The 23,027-nt window shown below is 39.7% G+C and overlaps 1 protein-coding gene across 4 annotated transcripts in view; it reads left to right on the top strand.

Annotated features, from left to right (window-relative positions):
- UNC80 (unc-80 homolog, NALCN channel complex subunit) overlaps positions 1-23,027 on the top strand; it is a 225,023-nt gene that overhangs the window by 129,849 nt on the left and 72,147 nt on the right. For all 4 annotated transcript variants that reach the window (XM_035726865.1, XM_027590728.1, XM_027590727.2 and 1 more), the window contains 5 exons: positions 3,605-3,805; positions 11,340-11,447; positions 13,056-13,194; positions 21,813-21,994; positions 22,493-22,624. In XM_035726865.1, the coding sequence (XP_035582758.1) occupies positions 3,605-3,805; positions 11,340-11,447; positions 13,056-13,194; positions 21,813-21,994; positions 22,493-22,624 (762 nt within the window). The remainder of the gene's footprint in view (positions 1-3,604; positions 3,806-11,339; positions 11,448-13,055; positions 13,195-21,812; positions 21,995-22,492; positions 22,625-23,027) is intronic.

The raw sequence follows: 23,027 nt of genomic DNA on the forward strand, positions 1-23,027 counted from the left end.
TATTCTCTTGAGTCTTCTAATGTGTAAAGTGGTCTATCCCTCTATTAATTTATGTCCTATCCCTCAAATTTCCTCTTAAATTTCCTTAAGTAATGCTTTTTAGTTTTCCTTGAAGTATTTGTGTAAGACCAGTGTTATTTCTTCTTTAAGTAGAAACCTAGATCTAAACATTTCTTTGTAGGAAGGTTTTTAATTACAAATTCAACTTATGTAATATGATTCAGACCATTCAGATTTTCTGTTTCGTCTGGGAACAATTCGAGCACATTTTCCCCACCTAGGAATTTGTAATTTAATCCAAATATTTATATTTATTAGCAAAAAGGCATTTATAATGTTCTCTTAAAATCCTTTTAAATTCTGTAGGATCTACAATGATGTATCTTTATTGTTTCCGATGTTGGTAGCTTATATCTTTCGTTCTTTTTTTTTTAATCAGTCTTGCCAAAAGTATGTCAGTTTTATTAACCAGAGATTCAGCTTTGGGTTTTGTCATTCGGGGAATGGTTGATTTTTGTTTTGTTAATTTCTCCTGTTACCTTTATTAATTCCTTCTACTTTCTTTGAGTTTAACATGTTTTCATTCCCTAATTTCTTGATATAGATACTTAGATAACTGATTTCCAACCACTTTGATAACTTACTCATTTAAAACTATACATGTTCCCTAGGAACAGCTTTAGCTGTATCATGCATTTGATACATCATATGTTCATTATCATTCAGTTAAAATATTTTTTAATTTTCATTTTGATCATACACATTTAAAATCCATGACTGATAACTCCAATATATGAATCTACTAGCTTCTCTTAGTCTGTTCCTTAATATGCCTAGTGATTTCATTGACTACCAGGTATGGTGGGTGAAAAATTATAGAAGCACAGTGGTGGATACATGCCATTATACAACTGTCAAAACCCATAGAATGTACATCACCAAGAGTGAACCATAATGTAAACTAAGCACTTTGGATGATAGTGACATGGCAGTGTAGATTCACTGATTATAATAAACGTACCACTCTGGTGGGAGATGTTGATAATGAAGGCCACTGTGCATGTGTGGAGGCAGGAGGTGTTTGGGAGCTCTCTGTACACTCTGCTCAATTTTGCTGTAAACCTAAAACTGCTCTAAAACAAAGTCTATTAATTAAAAAAAAAACAAAACTGTAGACTTATAGAGGCTCCCAATGATGCTGTCTCCCTCCAGAGAGGACACACCCTATACTTTGGCAGATAGTAAAGATCTCCTCAGTCCTATCAAGGACAAAGCTGACTTGACCTGTAGTACTGCTATCCACCTCCCACCCCCCGACACCCCGCCCTCCTCCCAACACACCCCTCCTAGTATGAAGCATTCCAAGGTTCCCAGTGAAAGTCTGGGGTGTGCCCCCAGTCTTGATGGGGCAGAAACTCCAGTTTTGCTTCTCCATCACATTGAAACTGTCAAAATCTCCATTCTGCTTGTCAGCTGGTTTCTGCTTGGCTTCTTAGCTACTCAGTCAACAAATGCCTAGAAAGCAAGTGCCAAGTCTCATTTCTCCAAACCTCCCTTTTCTACTCCCAATTCTGAACTCCAATTTTTATCTTCCAGTTCTCATGAAATTGCCTAAAGCTTTGCCTGCCCCCTCGGCCACTTATGCCTGAAGGAGAAATGTGGCATGTGCTCACACTGTGCTTACTGCAGTCAATGCCCTTTCTCTCCATATCTTGTCTTTCAGGTCCTGACTGCCTTTGTTGAATGCAATCTTATGCATCCAAATATATATATTCAAATATATATATTAATATAGATGTGTGTATCTTAAACCCAACACACATTTATTAGCTTACAGTTTCTAGGTGTCAGGAATCCTGGCACAGTTTAGCTAGGTCCTCTGCTTTAGACTCTCTCACAAGATGGCAATCAAAGTATTGGACAGGACTCAGGTCTCGTCTGAAAGCTTGACTGGGAAAGAATTTGCTTCCAAGCTCATGTGATTATTGGTAGAATTTCAGTTACTCAAGAACTGTTAGACTGGGGGCCTCAATTCCTAGCTCGTTATTGGCCAGAGGCCACCCTCATTTCCTTGCTCTGTGAACCTTTCCAACATAGCAACTTGCTTTGTCAAAGCCAATAAAGGAGGGTCTGGTAACAAGAGAAAAGTCAGTGTCTTGTGCAATCTACTCACAGAAGTGATAACTCCTCACCTTTGCTGCATTCTGTTGGTTAGAAGCAAGTCACTAGGCCAGCCCATACTCAACAGGAGGTGGTTTCACAAAGGCATTAATACCAGAAAGTGGGATCATTGGGGATCATCTTCAAAATATATCTACCAAAAAGACGTCCCTGAGCATAACTTTAAAATTACAGATTTCTAGATCACCTCCACCCCAGATATTCTACTAAATCAGAATCTTCTAAACTAAAGTCCAGTCATATGATCGTTTGTGTATTTATTTGGTTTCGGTTGTTGTTGCTAAACTTTCTTGGTGTTTCTCTTTAGTATCCAGATTTGAGAATAACAAGGGAAACCTTACAGTTCTTATATGTGCCCTGCTTCATACCAGTATGTACAGGAATAGCAGGGATGTTCAGTGAAGCTCAGGAGAGATCTGGATTTCTGCTCAGACAACACCTATTTTTTTTTTTTTTAACTTTGAAGAGTATGAGATATTGTTATCTGAGTTTGACGGGGGTGTGGAGTTGATTGTTATTGTTGTTTTCTTCACCTCAGAGTAAGCAGACCCTCTCATTCCTGAGGAAATACGTGGCAGCCCTACCTAGTATGTTTGATTGGCCTTGTCCACATAGACTTACTTTATGTTCTCCATCCAATATGGCACACAGTCTCTCACAGATTAGGTGTTGGGGTGGGAAATGGTTTTATGAAGGATGGACACATTCAGGAGATTATTCTATGCATATTTGACTAGCCTTGTGGACATTGGAGAGTTATTGTCTTTTTAGGAAGGCAACTTCAGAAGTTACAAACTCAAAGGCCTTCATTCCTTATCTTAAAAGAAGCATATCCTTTAAAACAACTGAGTTCTTGAATCCCACTTGGGAAGTCTAGGTGATGGGAGGATTTGAGCCAGATCAAACCCCAAGAGCTAGAATCGCTCAAAAGCTGGAGAAAAATTAATTTGTAGAGAGAAGAAATGAAGCATTATAGTTGGGTTCAGGCTCAGTTGAAGGTTTTAGGCCAAAGTAGAAGATGCGGAAGTGTTTTCAATTCCACACGGGTAGGCTGGAGTTAACAACATCCCACGGCTGTCAAAGGCCAGCCAAATCCTTTGGCACAGAATTTCTCACCAGTTGATGCTCTTCTACCTGGCTCCTTCTACAACACAAGAGCTGCAAAAATAATGTGGTTTAAGTTTAGAATCTTTATTTGAAACTATTTGGAAATCATGCACTCCATAGTAATTGGTTTGAGTTTTTCGAGGTCACTTAACCTTTTCTTGTTTCAAAAAGCTCTTTCTATCAAGTGTGAATGGAGAGAGCCAAGAAGCCAAGTACATAAAGCCTTGTAACACTTTGCTTTCTTGCGGGACTTAGTGACTCACTGTGGTTTCAACCCTGATTGCCTGGCTGAGTGTCAGGGACGTGTGTGTTCCAGGTCATGATCTTGCTGTGCAATCAACAGAGCTTCATCTGCACCCACATTGACTACTGCCACCCTCACTGTTACCTGCACCACAGCCGCTCCTGCGCCCGGCTGGTCAGAGCCATCAAGCTGCTCTACGGAGACACCGTGGACTCCCTCCGGGAGAGCAACAGCTGTAGTGGTGTGGCTCTCCGGGGCAAGAAACAGAAAGAGGTGAGTGAAGGGGCACAGGGTAATATGCCTCTGATAGGGAAGATGATGTCGCAGCAATCTTTTCTCTGGAAATGCCAATTTCAGGCCATGGCAGGTGTATAAACCAGGTTACAGATCTGTGTGATTTCGAACAAAGATAGAAGGTGAGCAAAGAAAGACAGGTGCTTTGTCTTCATATCCATGAGCATACATGGAATCTTTTCCCAGGTTTTGTTTTATTTCTGGGAATGAATATGAATTTGTAGGGGTGGTGGTGATGAGTAGGGTATGGTGGTAGACAGAATAATGTCTCCCCAAGAGGTCTGTATTCTAATTTCTAAACGTGTGAATAGGTTACCTTAACGTGGCAAGAGGGATCTTTCCTATGGGAATAAGGGGAAATTATCCTGAATTATCCAGGTGGGTTCATTGTCCTCATACGGGTCCTTATAAGTGAAAAAGGAGGTAAGAGAGTCAGAGTCAGAGAAGGAGATGAGACGCAGAAGCAGACAGAAGCAGATGGGACACAGGGCCATGAGCCACGTGGCCATGAGCCACAAGATGGGGCAGCGCCTAGAAGCTAGAAAAGGTGAAGAAATGGATGATTCCCTTAAGCCTCCAGAAGCCACCCAGCCCTGCCAATCCATTTTAGATCTGATCTGGAAAGCCGTAAGATAATACATTTGTGGTGTTTTGCACCACGAAGTTTGCCGTGGTTTGTTACAGTGGTAATAGGAAACTGACATAGTTTATCAGTTCCTTCTTAAGGAATGAGTAATAAATGGCCCAACTGTTCACAGATAAATAATAATCTAGGTCAAATCAGACCAGAGGAAACTACTTTAAGAAACTCTTACATTTTCTAAGCATTCAGCCGCTCTTTCCTGACAAGTACACCGAGCAGCTGAGCTGGCAGGAGCTGAAGACAGGAACCAGGGCTGCCGTGCTCCTGCCGGGGGAGCCCCGGGTCACCCACCTGCCCCACAACAGGCGCGATGGCCAAGACGCCTGACCGAGTGCTTATGGCTGGCCCTGCAGCTGCTCCTCACAAGTGGTTTTACAAAGAGATTTTGATATAATACCTATTCATTTCAGTGAGCATTCATTGTGCACCTGCTGTTGGCACAATATGAGACCAGATATTCTGGGAGAAATAAAAAAATAAGTAAGTAGTCTTAGAGGATCCTTCCCCTAAGGAGTTTGCAAGCCAGGTTTGGTGGGGTGGGGGCGAAGGTGATAAAATTCAAATCAAACAACTGGAGAATATGAGCAGTAACAAAAAATTTACAGTTGAGTCAGGCAGCAGTTTGTAATGCTTTAGCACTCACAAAGGAATATTTTTTTTAATTATAATACAGTTCATTGAAGAAATTTGGGGTAATACAAGAGATCCGAAAGAAAAAGATCTGTATTTCATGCCTCTCATAAGTGTGCCGTTTGCCTTCTGGGATAGGATCTTTTAGTATTTTTTTCAAAGCATATATGTGAGGCTATAACGCAGGTATATATCACTGACAAAGGGCTTTTTGATTCTTATAAACCTTGTGCAAGAGACACTGTACTCCCTACTTTACAAACGAAAAAGTAGAGGCTCAGAAGGATGAGATTGTCACAGTTCACATCTGTAACATACATAGCTAGACTTTAATTTAGAAAGATGGAATATCAAATCCAGAGCTTTTTAACTAGACTCTACTGTATCTCATGGTATTCAAACTACACATATTCTGAGGGAAAATCATTGGGGAATAGATCAATGTGGGTAACTTCATGAACTGTCAATGATGTCATAAAAATATATATATATTCATATGTATATATGTATATAGATATGTATATAATTTTTTATTTAGGTAAGTTCTCCTTCATATAAAAATTCCCTTAGTTTTAGGAGAAAACCATATATGTTGGAAGTTGCAAAAATATACCAACCTAAATTAATGTTCATTGTTCACCATACATGCTCTGAGATTTCTTACTGCTCCAGCTATTCCTTCACCTGTAATCTGTATGTGGCCAAACCCAAACATCCTTCAAGATCCAACTCAAATGCCACCTTTTCCTTGAAACCATTTATGATCTTCCCAGTGTTGTTGTTTTTTTTTAACTTTCATCTGGTTAGCTTTATTTTTTTTAATTTTATTTTATTATGTTAGTCACAAACACTGATCTTCCCAGTGTTAACCACAGGACATACTATGGTGGATGATTAATGTTGTTTTCATTCCCTCCATCCTCTAAATTACAATGGCCTTTTACTCGTGCTTTTCTCATTCTTCATTCATTAATTCATCCATCCACCCATCCAGCCATCCAGCCATCCATCCATCCATTTGTATATATTCAACAAACTTTTAAAGAACCGATGGACATGCTGGGTCCATACCATGTGCTGAGTATAATAATGGGCAAAAGAGATATGGCTCCTGTCTTCATATGATACACACAACCTAGTTGAAGAGACAGACATTAATGCCTCAGATTGCTGTGAAATTGGGAAAAAGAAACACACTGTGCTGAGACAGCTTATGAACAAGGCTTTGAACTTGTCGGGGGATATCAGACCACCTCTCCAATAGAGTGACTAATGAGTTTTGACTGAAGGATGCATGGATGTTAACTGAATACAGAATGAGTACGAAGGACGTGGCTGGAGGAGCAGGGACTGTTGAGCACGCTGCACAGGCGGATAGAGACCAGACCACGCAGGGCCGCCCAGGCGGTGGCAAGGATTTTAGTCTTTATCCTTTGAGTAGTGGTAAGCGCTGAGAGTTTTATGATCACTCTGCCTGCAAGATGGGGCCCCTTATATCCTTATTTCTCTTCTGCCACCTAATTATAAACTTGAACCTGGCAGTCTTGCACACTGTTTCCTATGTGATACCTACCAGAGTTCCTCTCTTAGAGCAGAGGGCCAGTAAATATTGAACGGCGGAGTGGGCTGTCTAGTTCATGAGTGCCCTCTACCCCTAGCCCACCAAGGACACTGGCCCGAAGCAGCAGAAGAGGCTTGCCAAACTTAGGCATGCTTACATTTTAGAAAGACAAAGAGAAGGTAAAGCAAGAGTTAAATGTTCTCTAATCTTAACATATTTAAATTAGTCATGCAGGTGAAGAGCTGAAAAAATGTATTGAGTCTGCTGCAATAAACATTTTATTTTCAAAATGCCAGCCTCCTCTGCAAGCTCTTTTTTGTTCTCTCATGATGTTTCCGTTTCCTGGGCTGAATCTGTCACATAAATAAACAGTGCCCACATTTCTAGGGCCAAAATGAAAATAGAGTAGGCAATAAATCAAGAATAAAATCAGTGATTCTGATTAAAATGGAGCCTTATGAGAAATTGATATTTCACTCCTGTTTCCTTTTGAATTGGTTTTTATGGCAGAATATATTTGTGGCAACTAGTACATTTTGTAACCCATGTAACTCGGATCAATCTGCTAATGTACATTTCAATGCTCAGAGACACAATGTACATCCTGTTAGTCTATTTTAGTGCACTTCCAAGCTTGAGGGGTTTTTATAAACTGTGTATTACCTTCACCAAAGAATTCTTTGATTTTTTTCCTGTATATACGTGTCTTGTCCAATGCTATGTTCTAAACAGAGTAAATGTTCAGTTAGTGCTTGCTGATGAAAAAAAGGAGTAGATGAAACACTTTTTTTTCCTTTCAGCCAAAAAGGATAGGAGGGTAAAAGGTGATACATGCCTGAAAAAGAAAGGGCACAGTGTCTGTAAATTCTGTGAAGCCAATGCAAGTGGCAAGAGGCCAACTGTTTTCCTGCAGGACTAATATTTTTCCAAAGCTATGAAAAACACTGTTGTGAGACCAAGACCAGGCCCTAGGTCTTGATTTCATCTGCTAGAATGTCTCCCCTTTCAAATTCACGTGTCAAAGATGTGTGATGCCCAAAGGTCTAGCTTACCTATGCGGAAATAATTAGACTACTCTTGGCATGAAATACATTTCCGGGAAGATATCTTTCCCAGAGAGCTCAGTAGACTGACTCCAGTTTTCTTAAATTTTATTCCTTTTTTTATTTTTTTAAGATTTTATTTATTTATTTGAGAGAGAGAGAGAGCACACAGGAGAATAAGCCAGGGGGAGGGGCAGAGAGAGAAGCAGACTCCCCACTGAGCAAGGAGCCCTATATGAGGCTCAATCCCAGGACCTAGAGATCATGACCTAAGCCAAAGGCAGATGCTTAACCAACTGAGCCACCCAGGCACCCCCAGTTTTCTTAAATTTTAAATACCACATTATTTCCACAGTACATCCTCATTCATGGCATTTGTCTCCTTTTCTGCTTACCATGATTTTTCATTTGTTTGCTTATTTGTTAACTGTCTCTCCTAGTAAGATACACTCTCAATGAGGGCAAGCATCAAGGGAGTTTTGCTCCACAGCACATCCCCATAGGTTAGCCCAGTTCCTGGCATTTGGTTAACTCCTAAGAAACACTCTTGAATTATTAAATGAATAAATAAATTTTTTATTTAAAATAATTAAGTATTATGACTCTCTGGTTAGTAATCTTTTGTTGCAAGAAACCCGCTGAAACTTGTTCAAATAGTTAGTTTCTTCAAAGGACATAACAGAATCTCATGAAACCAGGGACCCACCAGGAAAGAGCCAAGCCCTAAAGGAAGGAGAAGCAAAGCTGCTGTCCATATCAGAATGGGCATAGTTTCTCCTCTCTGCTTCTTTCTGCATCTCCAGCTGCTCCCTCATCTCTGCCCCTGACCAGCTCGGCCTGCTTTGTTCATCTTGTATGTAACCTGAAAATCTCGTTTGCATCATCATTGCTCAGTCCCAGCAACCATCACCATATGAATCAGACTCTGTGTCCCTTAACTCTGAAGGACGGGAATTTGGTGGGCTCCACTCTTCCTCTTTGTGATCCAAACATCATGGGATAAAGCCCTGGCCAGTCAGAAGATTGGTTGTTTTGCGTTGCACATTTAGTCAATAGTGGTCAGAATGAGGAGAGAAGTCACAGAGCCAGGTATGGTGAATATATGTCCAAGACAAGAAAATGTCAGTGGTCCGAGATCTACACCATGCCACGGCGAGCATGCCCCAGGATCCCTGCCACCTCCTGGAGCTGTGTAGCTGCCTGCCATTGACCATAGCTCCCTCTGGGAGACTGACTCAACAATGAATGCCATCCTCTACTGGTGATACATTCTGTCCTTTGGTCTTGGATTACTAGTGTTGGGTTTCCTTACAGGTCCCAGCTTGATGTGTAATTCTAAACAGCATATGCAACTTACAGTCCAGCAAAATTTCTTACTCTTCCATGAAACACTAATAACAAAAGATGCCTTCAGAACTAGCCTCCTGCTCCATCCAGCAACTAGCTCTCTTCTAGCCAAGTTTTACACTGAGTTATAAAAGCCAAAAATCAAATGATGATAGGCTTGTCAGTCTGACTTAGGGGGTCACACCAGTAGAGGGACTTGAGGACTTTCACAGTGTTACCCAAGTGCCCATCACCCAAGTACGCATCTTTGATACATAACCTTTCAAGCCTTGACAAGTCACTCAGAAGAAGTGACTAGCCCATCACCCTAGATTGGTGCCAGTTCCCTTCCCTTTCCTCTAACACAAGCATCCTAATGATGATGAGGCACCAGAACACACCATGCTTCCCAGGGAAGCATGCAAGAATATTAAGTATTTGATATCTGAGAAGCTTGACATGTAGCTTCTGTCGCTAGTAAGTAGGATCAAACAATCCTGCATTTCCCAGAGTGTCAGAGGCAAACATGAATGTTCACCCTTTTTCTTCTAAGCTGGTATCTGCCTGATTAAAAACAACCTATAATTTAACCAAGAGGTATTGTTCAAAAGTAACCCTGAAAAAGACAAAATGTCCAGCCAGAGGAAAAAGGGTGAAATAGTAATAAAATTTGAAAATCATATTTTAAATTCTATTTTGAAAATCATATTTAATGACCTGGGGAAATATCATAAGATCCTAATAAAATGAGTTGTTTAAAATTGTGAGCCACATAAATGACATCCTCACCATTGTGCTAAGAGGCACAGAATGAAAAAAAGGCTGAAAGGAACAAAATAATGGCTGTCACTGGGTTAAGGATTATAGGAATTTTTGTTTTCTTCTTCCAAGGTTTTCTGTGTTTTCCAGACATTCTGCAATTTGCACATATAGTTTTATAAGTAGAATAAGAGAGATGCCCCTTTTAAAATAACTTGACTTTTTAAAAAGGAAGTCAAACACACCCCTACATTTATATGGAAAATGATTGCCATATGATTTTAGAACAGTTTCCAAATTATAAAACAGGCATGGATCTTGCTGTATATTGTTTTTACATCCACAGGAAAAAAAAATGTAATGCAGGATTTATCTCCTCAAATGATATGTGTTCCCAAGTATGTGCCTCCACGTTGTTATCTTTAGAAAACACAGCAAGAGCTCTGATTCATTTGTTTCGAAGTAGATTCATTCTAAAAGTTCATTCCATACCAGTCACACACCAGATGCATTGTCTTCTTTTTGTCAGAGTTTTGAAAGACTTTCTTGGAACATTCATGTACTTTTAGATTTGTCTTTTCTTTCCCATATATCCATCTATAACATTGTGAAGCTCTGTTCAAAAATTCTTGAGGATTTCCGTTTTATCCTCAGCTTTGAGGGAGAAAGTGTTTCATTGACATGGAACTGGAAAAACAAATGAGCATTTATTCTGTGTAGAAGGATGGAGTCCCTCTTTGCATAGCCCGGAGTGCACAAGTAGAAGCAATCAAGACTCGAGATAAATAAACAGGAGCCTGTCAACATTAGGACTGATCATTCTCCCAGCTGCTCTGTCCTGGGATTTGGGGGTTGGAGGAAGGAAACCCTGTCTCCTCTGTGTTTATGCAGAAGTCAGTTTTCTTCTGGACCCTGGTTCAGGAGACAATTTGGAAAAAGAGCTGCTGCCGCCTATAGACGAGTATGGTTTTGTTTTTTGTTTTTTAAATGAGTTTGGTTTGGTTTTTTTTTAAGAAACCATTTTACCGTATAACTCAGGCCTAGATGATAAATGCTCTGAACTTGTACTTCCTTGATGAGTCTTTTCTCTTTTACTTCCTAACACTCCTTTAGGAAATACATCCTTTCTTCTGTGACCAAATGGCCAGGGGGTAACATCCAAACCTGTAATGGGGCTATTCGATAGAGTGGGTTTTAACTGACTTAATTTTTTAAAAGATGTGTGCTTTTAACAGCTTCATGGACTATAACTGGCTCTGAAACGGAAGTCAGGAGAGCCCTGTCCTTTTTTAATTCTGCTCACAGCCAGCTTTGTGACTTGGTCAAGTTATTCCGCTTCTTTGGACCCCAGTTTCCATCATAGCTAAATATCTCTGACTTCCCTTTCATTCCAAAATTAACTGTTTTTATCACTTTCAGGTGTGGGCCTACAAAGAGACCTACATCGTCCCTCCCATTAGATGAAATTTGTTGTTTGGAGAAATTGGGGGGAAACAGCCCGGCTGGCTTTTGAGAGAACGCAACACTCTTCATCACTTATGTTCTTTGCAGTGCTCAGAGAAGTCATGCCTACGGACGCCCTCTCTGAAGAAGAGAGTTTCAGAGGCCAACCTGGAAGGGAAAAAGGACTCAGGAATGCTGAAATACATCAGACTGCAGGTGTTGACCGCTGGATCAGAAACGTTCATGGAGCAGTAATCGGGAGGGGGCGCCAGATATCCCGTTTACAACGCTTGAGATGTCCAGAGCCACTCAGCACAGTGTTAGCCTGAAGACGCCTTTAATTGGTGGGGAAGAGTGCCACCAAGTGTGCAAGCAAAAAAAATCCCTTCTTGTTAGCCAGCCAGCTTCCACAGACAGGGCTTGGGGAGCTCGGCTGGAACCGTGCCTCCTCCCACTCACCCCGCTCCATGAAGCCAGTCCCCCACCAGCAGGTGGTGGCGATGCTCACCACTCTTAGAATGTGATTTTCTGGGTTCAAATCCCACAGCTGCCGCTATGGCTCTGGGACCTTGAGCAAGTTGCTTAATTTCTCTTGCTCTTAGCTGCCTCATACATAAATAAAATGGGGATTATAAGACTAGGCCCATTTCAAAGGATTATTGCATGGATTAAAAGAGACAGTATATTTATCTACTTATGCAGTCCTTGACACATTGTTATATTGTTATTACAACCTAACGTTTAAACCATTGCACTGTATTCCCAGGGCAGGGGATGGGGCAGGGGTGAAAAACAGCTTGTTTTTCTGGAAAGATTTTTTTTCTTTAATGATTTATCTCTTTATTTGAGAGAGACCACGAGCAGGAGGGGCAGAGGGAGAGAATCTCTAGCAGACTCCACACTGAGCACGGAGCCCCATGTGGGGCTTGATCTCAGGACCTGAGGGGAAGCCAAGAGTCTGTCACTTAACCAACTGCACCACCCAGGTGCCTCTTCTGAAAAATTTTTAAAATGGCTAAAGACCTAGACTGTCCACAACCTACATTTATCACCTGAATAATCTGAAATAATGGGGACACCTAGGTGGCTCAGTGGTTGAACATCAGACTCTTGGTTTTGGCTCAGGTCACAATCTCAGGGCCCTGGGCTTAAGCCCTGCCTCAGTCTCTGCGCTCAGTGGCAAGTCTGCTTGTGATTCTCTCTCTCTCCCTTTTCCTCTGCCCCTCCCCCTGCTCGCGTTTATGCTTGCTCTCTCTCTCTAGAATAAATAAAATCTTTAAAAAATAAATTATCTGAAATAATGGATTAAATAGGATGTTTGTGGCCTAATATAGGGCAATAACCACAATATGCAATATTTCAAAGGGAAAATGTCATTCAAATTTACTGGCTTAGAAAAACTAACTTTCTGAATGGAACTCCTTTACAAATTTGAGGCTGCCTATTGTCTTCAGTGGACATCAACTCCTAACAGAAAGGAAAACGGGATCCTTTGAAAGTCCACCAGGACTTTTAACACAAAAGATATACTGGCTGGAGTCTTTCTTTTCTCATAGAGCTTATTCTATAGTTTATTCCTTAGGTGGCTGCAAAATAGTTTTTGTGGTGAAAGCATTATAAAATTAGTATATCTTCTGTAGTTATACATCGACTAATAAGGTGTAAAGTTTATTATACACCATGCCAATAAATATGCTTTCATTTTAGAAAGTATTTTAAGGTCATTTAAGGAAAGCAGGGAAGGGAAGTGGTACTTGGGTTTCAAGAGGAGTCCAGAGTCAGTGTCTTCAATGATTTTAAGACGTGACTTCCACCTTTTCCCAGGTGATGAGCCTGTCGCCTGCTCCTTTATCACTGTTAATCAAGGCAGCACCAATTCTGACGGAAGAGATGTATGGAGACATCCAGCCGGCTGCCTGGGAGCTCCTGCTCAGCATGGATGAGCACATGGCAGGGGCGGCAGGTAAAGAAAGATCACCCATGACTCTGGTCGCCATTCATCCCAGCATTTAAGAAAGAAGTGCATCCATTCCCTTTCACGCCTAGGTCAGATAGACAACAATTGCTAGAACCTTAGACAGAGCTGGACACTATAGGGAGGGAGGCTGAAGTGCTAAGCACACCCTTTACTTTTTACCCCATAGTCTGCACAAAGAGCATGTCTTTCTGAGGGCATTGCCAAATTATAAAAAATGATTTTCCCCGGAACCTATATTGTCACTATATTTCACAAGAGAGAAATTCTTTTTAATGTGTTGTGATTTCCCAGATTTACCATGAACCACCATCATTAACTTTATTAAATTGTTCACATTAATGTTCTATATCCAAATTACAGTATTAAAACAAATTTGTTGAAATTTAGGTGACCTATCCAAAGCCACATAGCTAATAAAAGGTACATGCAAAATGTGGGTTCTTCACCTTTTTCCACTTCTTTACATACTCTTTTAGTCATATAGAGTTGTTTTAATTGCAAAATGTATGTGGTAAAAATTCAAATAATACAGAAGTGTGTGAAGCTAAAAGTACTTTCTCTCAGTCACTCTCGGTGATGATTTTTGAATCCTTCTAAGGTACACCATGCACATATATATATGTGTGTGTGTGTATATACACACACACACACACACACACACACACATATATATATACCAAAGTACCAATGTATATGTTGTTTCTTTTTTCACACAAATAAGACATACCATAAAGTCTTTTGAACTTTGAGTTTTCCTTTATATCTAGAAGATTTTTTTAAGAGTTTATGTGAAGAAAAATCTATCCAAATCAGGCAACACCAAACTAGGAGTGTTTTAGAAGCACTCCGCCAACAGGAGCCCAGGGAGAGGCTTTTATAGAAAAAGGACAGAAGCAAAGTTAGGCAGTTACTGACTGGCTGTAGCTAAAAGCCTAGTTGGCTGTTTGTGATTGGTTGTCCTTAGCATTATGATTTGTAACCTTGAGGCGTTTAGAAGCTTAGATTTTGTTTCCTTACATAGGTCACCACACGATTAGAGCCACATCATGTTAATGGTCTCCTTATTTAATTAATTTAACAATTACCCCCTCTTGGTCATCCTCTCATACATGAGAGATCGACCAAAAATTTGGTATTAGTGCTACTCAGTCAGATAGGGGTTACGTTGCTCTTGTCTCATTATGAAACTCATAGGTTATGATGTCAGATCCTAAAACAATTGTTTTTGCTGTTCATCTCATTGTCCACCTTCTTTCTGCTTCTCCAAGCACAGTGAGACCATGTAATATATGGCTGATGGTTGTGAACATGCATTTAAGATCATTGAGAGAACGTTAACACACCAGGGAGACTATAATGAGAACTATTAGGAATTTAATGCCAAGAGACTGAAGGATGCTTCTCAGTCAGGGTCCCCATGAACCAAGCCACTTGGTATAAATAAGTCAAGGAATATACCTGTTCTAGCCAAGTGGCTTGTTTGTTAATTTCTTATATCCACTACAATACCAGAGGTTTTGATCCAGGTGCAGCAAGGAGTATTTTATTATGGCACAGCAGATTCTGTGTTCAGCCAAGAAGTAAAGCAATTCTACTATCTAAAACCAAGTTAGCAAGAAAATATAGAGATTTTGTTGTACAGCTACAGCTTTAGGAGTAGATCCAACCATAGCTGCCAGAGTTAAGGGGCACGGTCTCTCCTGTTCATTAACAGAGAAAAAGCAAGCAGCCAAAAGGCAACAGGAAAGAAGGTTTAATATTGGAGATGACGATCTTGCTCTGCGATCTTGGGAGAGCTATCCCCAAGATGCCATCTGCATCTGCGGAGGAACCTCCTAGTCCATTTTAATTTTAGATCTCCAGCTGGTGTGCAGTTTCAAGAGTTTAGAGGATCTCTTTTTAATGAGGGACTTCATTCAAGTCCCTGAAGTTTGGTTGCCATCTGGGTAGTAAGGAGGAGCTGGTATGGTCCCTTCCAAGGACGTTTCAAGGGCAGTCTTTGTTCTTAGTGATTCCAAATCAGAAAGTGGGAAACATTAGTTTGGGGAGTTGTAGCCAGATATTTGAGGAAACTAGAAGAATTCAAGATCCGGTTTGGTATATAGATAAATAACAAAACATCAAAAACGATGAACAGGACTAGAATCTGATATCCGCAAGTGTTACAATTTTTTATTGAAACACAATTTTTTCTATACACTCACCTTCATTTCTATCAAAGATAATCACAGGAAGGGTGATTTGTTTGCAAAAATAAGTCTAGTCTCATTAAACCTGGCCTGATTATTTATCTAAGTACAATAGGAAGAGTGATTGATCCTATAGGCTTTTTTCAAATCTGTTTTGCTGGAACTTTTTATAAGGAATCTTAGATTGGCCTTTTAAAACTTCTCCAGGTGAAGAAGCCAAGTAAAGAATTCACCATCAGGATTCACCGGGAATACCTATAGATTTGGCTGAATTCCTCTCTTCTTGAGGTCCTCAGGATATCTTGAGTTTCCTAGGCCTCCCAGGAAATGGCCTTCCTTACCCACCTGGTAAGGCTGCAGGGAATCTTGTAAGCAAGACACCAGGCCAGTTTTTCCAATGAGTTTTTATTGGCTCCATAAAGTCAGCCTTAGTCCCTTAAAACTGTCTGGTCATATCTGATTTTATGCATCTTCTCAAATACCACATTCCAGTCAAAGCCTTGGTAATAAAACCAATGTTTCCAGTTGCGCCCTGTTATTCGAAAACAGGTTCTTATTGAACTTATGCAAATAATTATGTTGTCATGAAAATAAGAATACTGAATGAATTTCTGAATTCTGGAGGAATCAGTAAGGAGAAAAAGTAAATGTTTCCATTTTATTTATAGCAATAGACTTTATAAAATTACTGTAAGTCATAGATAGCTTAAGAGAAAAGAAAAAAAAAACATTCCTTTAAATTTGGAAAAATAAAACATTAAGGAACCAGCAATGTTTCGAAGAAAAAGGGTTAAAAAAATTATAATCACCCTCATTAGTCCACTCAGTCTCATATCATTAATTCTTGTTCTACTTGAATTGCTTTTTCCATTAGTTCTGGAAATTCTTAACCTGTTCAATTTTATGATATTACCATGAATCTTTCTGAAGATGAAGCACTTTCATAAAAGCATCAGAGTAAAACAGTAACTCTCTATAAATAACAAACAGACCTTTAAAAAAGTAGCCATGATTAAAGATCTGATGAGAGTTCATTTGATAAAGAAATATAGTTATGTCTTTGGTACACAATAATTTAGGATAATAATTGGATGAGAGTATTGACCAACTTCCTAGAAAATAGGAACAATTTCTGGAATATCTGTATTAGTAATATATTTCCATACACCTATAACTTCAGAAGTTTATTGTCAATTCTTACTTGACAGTGCTTCCACATAATTTAACATACCAAAAAACTAGTTTAACATCTCTTTTACAAGGTGAGAGACAAATTCTTTTAGGTTTTCTAGGGACCCTCTGGGAAAACTCAAAGTTACTTTGAAATCAAAGAGACTTCATTTAGAATTTGATTTTGGGAAGCTGCCAAAATGTCAAAAGTTTTGAACATTTGAGTAAATAGGATCTCGGATCACTATGAAATAATACTTAATTATCTACTTAACTAAAGCCACAATAGATTTTAAAGGCAAATACAGGGGCACCTGGGTGGCTCAGTGGGTTAAGCATCTGACTTGATTTCAGCTCAGGTCATGATCTCAGGGTCCTGAAATGGAGCCCCATGTGGGACTCTGCACTGGGTGGAGAGCTTATTTAAGATTCTCTCTCTCCCGCTCCCCACCCCCCTTCCTCTCTCTCTTTCTCTCTCTTAAAAAAAAAAAAAATGGGGTTTTCTTAAGTGACCAAAGACCTGATAAAGACAACATGAAGCGCAGTAAATTATTTTGGTAAGACACAAAACCTTTGCTTTCCAGGTAGATTACTCAAAAGGTAAAAAAAAAAAAACCAAAAACACTCTTTTCACAATCTTTTATGAAACGCAGACTGATAGTCCGAGAAAAGTTTGGTTTTTCAGCCGAGACAAAACCAAATTCTAACTTTTTTATCAGTGTGTTTTTAATATTAAAACTCATTATTTAAAAACTTAAATACATCCATTCCAACTTCAGTCAGCTTAACCACATGTCATATTTACTTTCCAAGATTCCTTTTCTACAAATTTTCTACAATTTTTTTCATACCCATTCAGATTTTGTTCTACGTTTTTTAATCTTCCTCATTCTGGAACAACCGGTCATTTTACTTTAGTTACCTACTTTTCATCCTTATTATTTCTAAGTAGTTTTAATTACATATATTGATTAGGGTTCTTAACCCTTAGAATCCTTCATTCCTAGTGGTAACTAGGAAGTAAGCAGTTGTGGCCTGTGATAGTAGCATTCTGTGGATTGGCAAATTTATTAATACATTCACAATTTCTAGAAGTATCTTCTTCCTCATAGTAAATCTTACATCTACTAATCCTTAACAATAATGTTTACCATGAAAATTTCTTAAGACAAGGAACAGTTCATCATTTTAAGTTCTCTTTCTTGCTGATAAATTCTACAACAGAGATAACGTAAGTTCATTTTTTTTAGCAAACCTATTAGAATAAGAGTATTATATAATGCTGATTACTTTGATAGTATGTTTTAATTAAATAAACAAACTTAAACTAGTTTTTATTTATCAAAGATTATTCTAGATCACATTGATGTAGGAAAGACATTAGGGTTTGAAGCCAACGGCCAAGGAAGAATTCTTGAGACATCTTTGGTGCAAAGAGGTGGTTTTATTAAAGCCCAGGGACAGGACCTGGGGGCAGAATGGTCTGCACTGGGGTCCCGAGGAATGGTATTCTGATAAGAATTACCTCCCTGAAGTTTGTATTTCAAGGGAAAAACCAGATACTACATTTACATCTCAAAGGCATAGAGAACGGATGTTAAGTTTCTTCCAAGAAGGGCTTTTGTTTCCTAAATCCACATTTTTCACAATATCTGAAAGCCTTTTCAGATGAATAGGGGTTTGGAGATTGGTAAAAAGGATATTTGGGCTTTGAATTGTTTCTAGGGCTGCATTTCTGTTTTTGTAAAGACTCGATTTGTTAGGTACAGTTGGTAATTCCTCAAAGGACTGGGATATAATTTAAATGTCAAGATGCTTACCCAGCCATCCAACTACATTATCCTCACTCAAATCGCTTCTTTATATCCCGGAGAAGATCTTCAACTAAGATGGAAATCAAAAGATTCCCAGGTTCTAGATTTACAGCTGTTTCTTTGGAATGTTTTAGTAAATCCTTCCTCAGTGGCTTCAGAATGTTTTACTTTCCCTCGGAGCACATAGTTTCATTTTGACTTAGGAGAGGAGGCATTAAAAACAAAGGTTCCTATCAGGCTCTCAATATTAGTTTCCAGTTTGGCCAACTTCTGACCATAGAGCTACTTAAAAATATCTCCTTTTGAATAACATGTCAGGTTTCATCTGGGACAAACAGTAAATTTTTCTGGCAGTATTGCACAATGCCGTGGACACATGAGGAGGCAAAGATGATGCAAAAGATATTTCCCTCCCAAAATCCAGAGCTACCCCCAAGTATAGTGAGTGCCTGGCTGAGACCGCTTTCTCTCTAGGGCACTTTATAAATGGATAAGCTTCTCTAAAATAGTTAAAAGTTATCCACTGTGGCCACTGTCATTACCTTTGATAAGGTGAACCTACTTGTTCAGCCTTAGAATAAAATTTTATTCACCTGAGGCCTCATATTGGACCAGTCTGGTTTAGTTCAGACCCAGTCTGACCCCAGACCCAGCCCAATTTCTAAATCTGAATCAGTCCTCAGAAGCCAGTTTGACCCAGTCTAATTCTGGCCAGTTTTCAGACCCAGTATGGAAAAAGAAACACTCAGGGTCGTGAGATCCATCTCCAAGGTTGGGCTCCACGACCAGCTTAAGACTCTCTCTCCCTCTCCCTCTGCTTCTCCCCGGCTCCTCCTCTGTCTCTCTCTCAGGAAAAAAAAAAAAAAAAAGAAGAAGAAGTTAAAATAAAGTCTGCAATGTCAGGGGCTCCACAGGTACCTATACCTGGTTGTTCATTGTTCTTGGGGGCCATCATGGTCTTCTTCTGTTCCCTCTTATGTTACCAGAACTGTTAAAAGATACACTGAGGTATACTAAAAATTTGAAGAGTTTATTTGAGCAAAAACCAATTCAAATTAGGCAGCCCCAAACGAGAAGTGGTTAGAAGCATTCCCTAGGAGACCATTTTTTATCATTAGCTGAAAGATTCACCTCATTCTTTTAATGCCTACCAAATATTTCGTTGAATGGTCATAACAATTTATTTAACCTGGACTACGAATGGAAATTTCGGTTTATTATGGCTTTTTATACTACATTGCAACAAATGTCTTTGTAAAATATTTTTGTTTGCATTAAAGCTTGGATTTTTCTTCTCTACCCCATGTTTCTGAGAGAGAGTACAGGGAAAGGCACCCTCCGCAAATAGGAGACATATGGAAACTTCCATGGAAGATATGAACAGATATACGGGCTTTAAGGAAAGCTAGAAGGAAGAGAATGGTGTATGCAAAGCCACGTGGGGTGTGGAAATGCACGGGGCTTATTTGGAAAGCCTGAGGAAGAATTGAGACCGGGGTGGCTTTTGTAGAGGGGTCCCCAGTCCATGGTATTAGACAAGTGAGTGGGACTCAGATTGTAAAAGCCCTTGAATGACACTCATAGGAGTATGGACTTTCCGCTAAACTGTGGAAAACCACTCAAGGGTTCTAGAAAAGAGAGTAGTGTTGTGTATACAGTATGCATTGAATATGGCAGTAATGAGTAAAGAAAGCAGTTTGGTTTTAGATGGTTAGGAGACGTATAGTTGGTGACATGACATTAAAGCTAATGAAAAAAGGGCAAACGTAGAGATAAGCTCGGGAAAAAAATCTGATCTTTGTGGCAGCTGAAGCAGTGAGCACGGATGGGATTTCTGGGGGAAGAATCTATGGAATAAAGAGCAGAAAGATGGGTACTAAGCCATTGGCCTTCCCTACCTTCAGAGGACAGGCAGCCAGCAGCATACCCTGGAAAATGACCAGAAAAGTAGAAGAGCTCAACCTCAAACCATGCAAGCAAAGGATAGCTCTTCAGGGAGATGGTCATGAAAGTGTTAAAAATGAAAAGGAAACAAATGCTATGAAAAGTACCACTGGATCTACTGATTAGTGAGCATTACAAGAAAACTGCTTCGGTGCTAGGAATGAGGTAGATAAAACTCCAACTTGCAATGATGTAAAGAGAGACCGTGGTGTTTAAAATTGAGACAGAACAGAGCACACTTTAAAGAAAAGAAAAGAAGGGAGAAAGAGTGGAAATGTAAGGAACTAGTCGGATAAAGAAAAGGCTTATCAAACACTAATGGTCACAAGAGCTAACATTTCTTATAGAACCACAGCACACGGGTGCTTGATCCCCGCAACAACCATTTTATACATGAGCAAACTGTAACTCAGAGGGTTGAAGGGACTTATCCGTGTGCACGCAGATCAGAAGCAGCGGGGCCAGGACACCAAACCCAGGTCTTCTGACTGCATACATAGATGTCCCTCCCATACGCCACATTGCCTCTAGAAAATAAGACATGCTTTAGAAGTGTGTAATACTCTTCACGTCACAGAGCTCTTTCTCATACATTATTTTATCTTATTCTAACAACAAATTTGGAGACAGGTATCATCATCATCATCATTGACATTTTGCCACTAAAGAAACAGAGGCTGAGAGAGGTGGAGACGCTCTCCTGGGAGCACAGAGCAGAGAGGTTTCAGAGCTGATACTCAACCCCAGCTGTCCTAACACAATTGTCTGAGTATGTTTTGATGATCCAGGAAAAAGTACAAGAGAATTTTAAATTATATTTTTATGACTGACACTAGCTCATCCATCTATGCTACAGAGTGTATTTTTCTGCCCCGTTACTCATTAACTTTGTAACTTATTGTGGCACTTGACCTTTCTCTTATTGATATTTGACTTTTCCCAAAATTAAAAAACAGCAGTGGTGTTATGATCCATGAAATCTCTTTTGGCTTCTCGATCTCTTCTATCTCTCAGAAGGGTGGAGGTTTCTAATACAGTCTACAATGTGGATTTTATTTTTAATATAATGTAACTGGGACAGTTTTTAATGGACATTTTTGTGCACTGTCCCAGGATGACTATGACATGATTCTTATCATTTCCTAAAAAGGATATTTCAGTATTTCATTTTCTTTTTTCATTTGCTTCCTCTCACATTCACTTTTCACTCTGAGCCAAAGGAAGCTTTGCTTGGAATGAGGTAGTCTCCGGAAATATCATGCTGTCGTTGCCTTCACCAGATATTGGAAGATTGTGGATGGCGCAAAGGATCATGTTTGGTTTTCAGTGGCTGAAAGAAGATTTGCTTTTACCAGTGCTGGTGGTCTGGCTCCCTTAGCTCAGGAGTCATTTTCAGGAGACAGGAACAGCTCCCTGCTTCTCCCCATTCCCCGGGACCAAGCAAAATTAAAAGGTGTGTAGCTGATGATTTGTTGGCTGTCTCTAGCTGCCATGTTCCTGCTGTGTGCGGTGAAAGTCCCTGAGGCTGTGTCTGACATGTTGATGTCCGAGTTCCACCACCCAGAGACAGTACAGAGGCTGAACGCCGTTCTCAAGTTCCACACACTCTGGAGGTTTCGCTACCAGGTCTGGCCCCGGATGGAGGAAGGAGCACAGCAGATTTTTAAGGTGAGGGATGCTTCTGCCATAGGAATTAGATTTGCAAACCCAACCCAAGGCTTGTTTAAATCCTTGAACCTCAAATCTACAGTGTATAGCCTAAGAGATGCTTCTTTCTTTTTTCCCTCTGTGATTATATAAGTAAAACTAACTCATATACGAATGAATTCTTGTTTTAAAAAATATTGAAATAAAAAGAGTGGTAGAGCAAGAAAATCAAGTTTCTATAAGCCATCCCCAGAGGTATGCCCACAAAAGGTTGGAGTATAATCTTTCAGGTACTTCGTTATATTTATACAGATATTCTTTCGTGGATGGGATAATTAACACAAATAGAGATCATATAGTTGAAACCCTTCATTTTTTAAATGAGTAAACTGAGACCCAGAGACCTTCATCCTGTGCTCTGTAACATCATGTACTCTATAAGATGATTTCATAATTATACTTCAGACTCATTCTAGCTTATTTTCCATCTTACCTCATTCTTCTGATATCAACTAACAGATCCCGCCTCCCAGTATAAACTTCACCCTGCCCTCACCAGTGCTTGGAATGCCATCTGTCCCAATGTTTGACCCCCCTTGGGTCCCTCAGTGCAGCGGGAGTGTCCAGGACCCCATTAATGAAGACCAGTCTGTGAGTAACAGGCACTTTCTTTCTTATCTCTTCAGGCTCTGTGGTATCCATATGAGAGAGAAGGACAATGAGCGCATGAGACAATTTGTTCATTCTTGTCATAAGAATGTCATAACACAGAAAATCAGCCATGAGAGGTCTTTGTTCTTGTGAATAGAATAGAAGCAACTAATATCCCATAGTGAGCATTTGCAGACCTCCAAGCCAACGCAGTTTTGTTCTATGGTCACAGTAGCAGCCACCTTTTACAACAGTTAAAAGCATTAGCCATTGATTTCTTGGCCAACGGTAGCACTTTTGTCTCTAGTTATTATAAAACAAAGATATTCGTCTAACCTGTAATACCTAAGCTACCCAAAAGGTAATGAGGTTGACCCTGGATGAATAAGAAAAAGAACTGTGT

This window comes from Zalophus californianus, chromosome 3 (genome assembly GCF_009762305.2).
Source record: "Zalophus californianus isolate mZalCal1 chromosome 3, mZalCal1.pri.v2, whole genome shotgun sequence".
NCBI lineage: Eukaryota > Metazoa > Chordata > Mammalia > Carnivora > Otariidae > Zalophus > Zalophus californianus.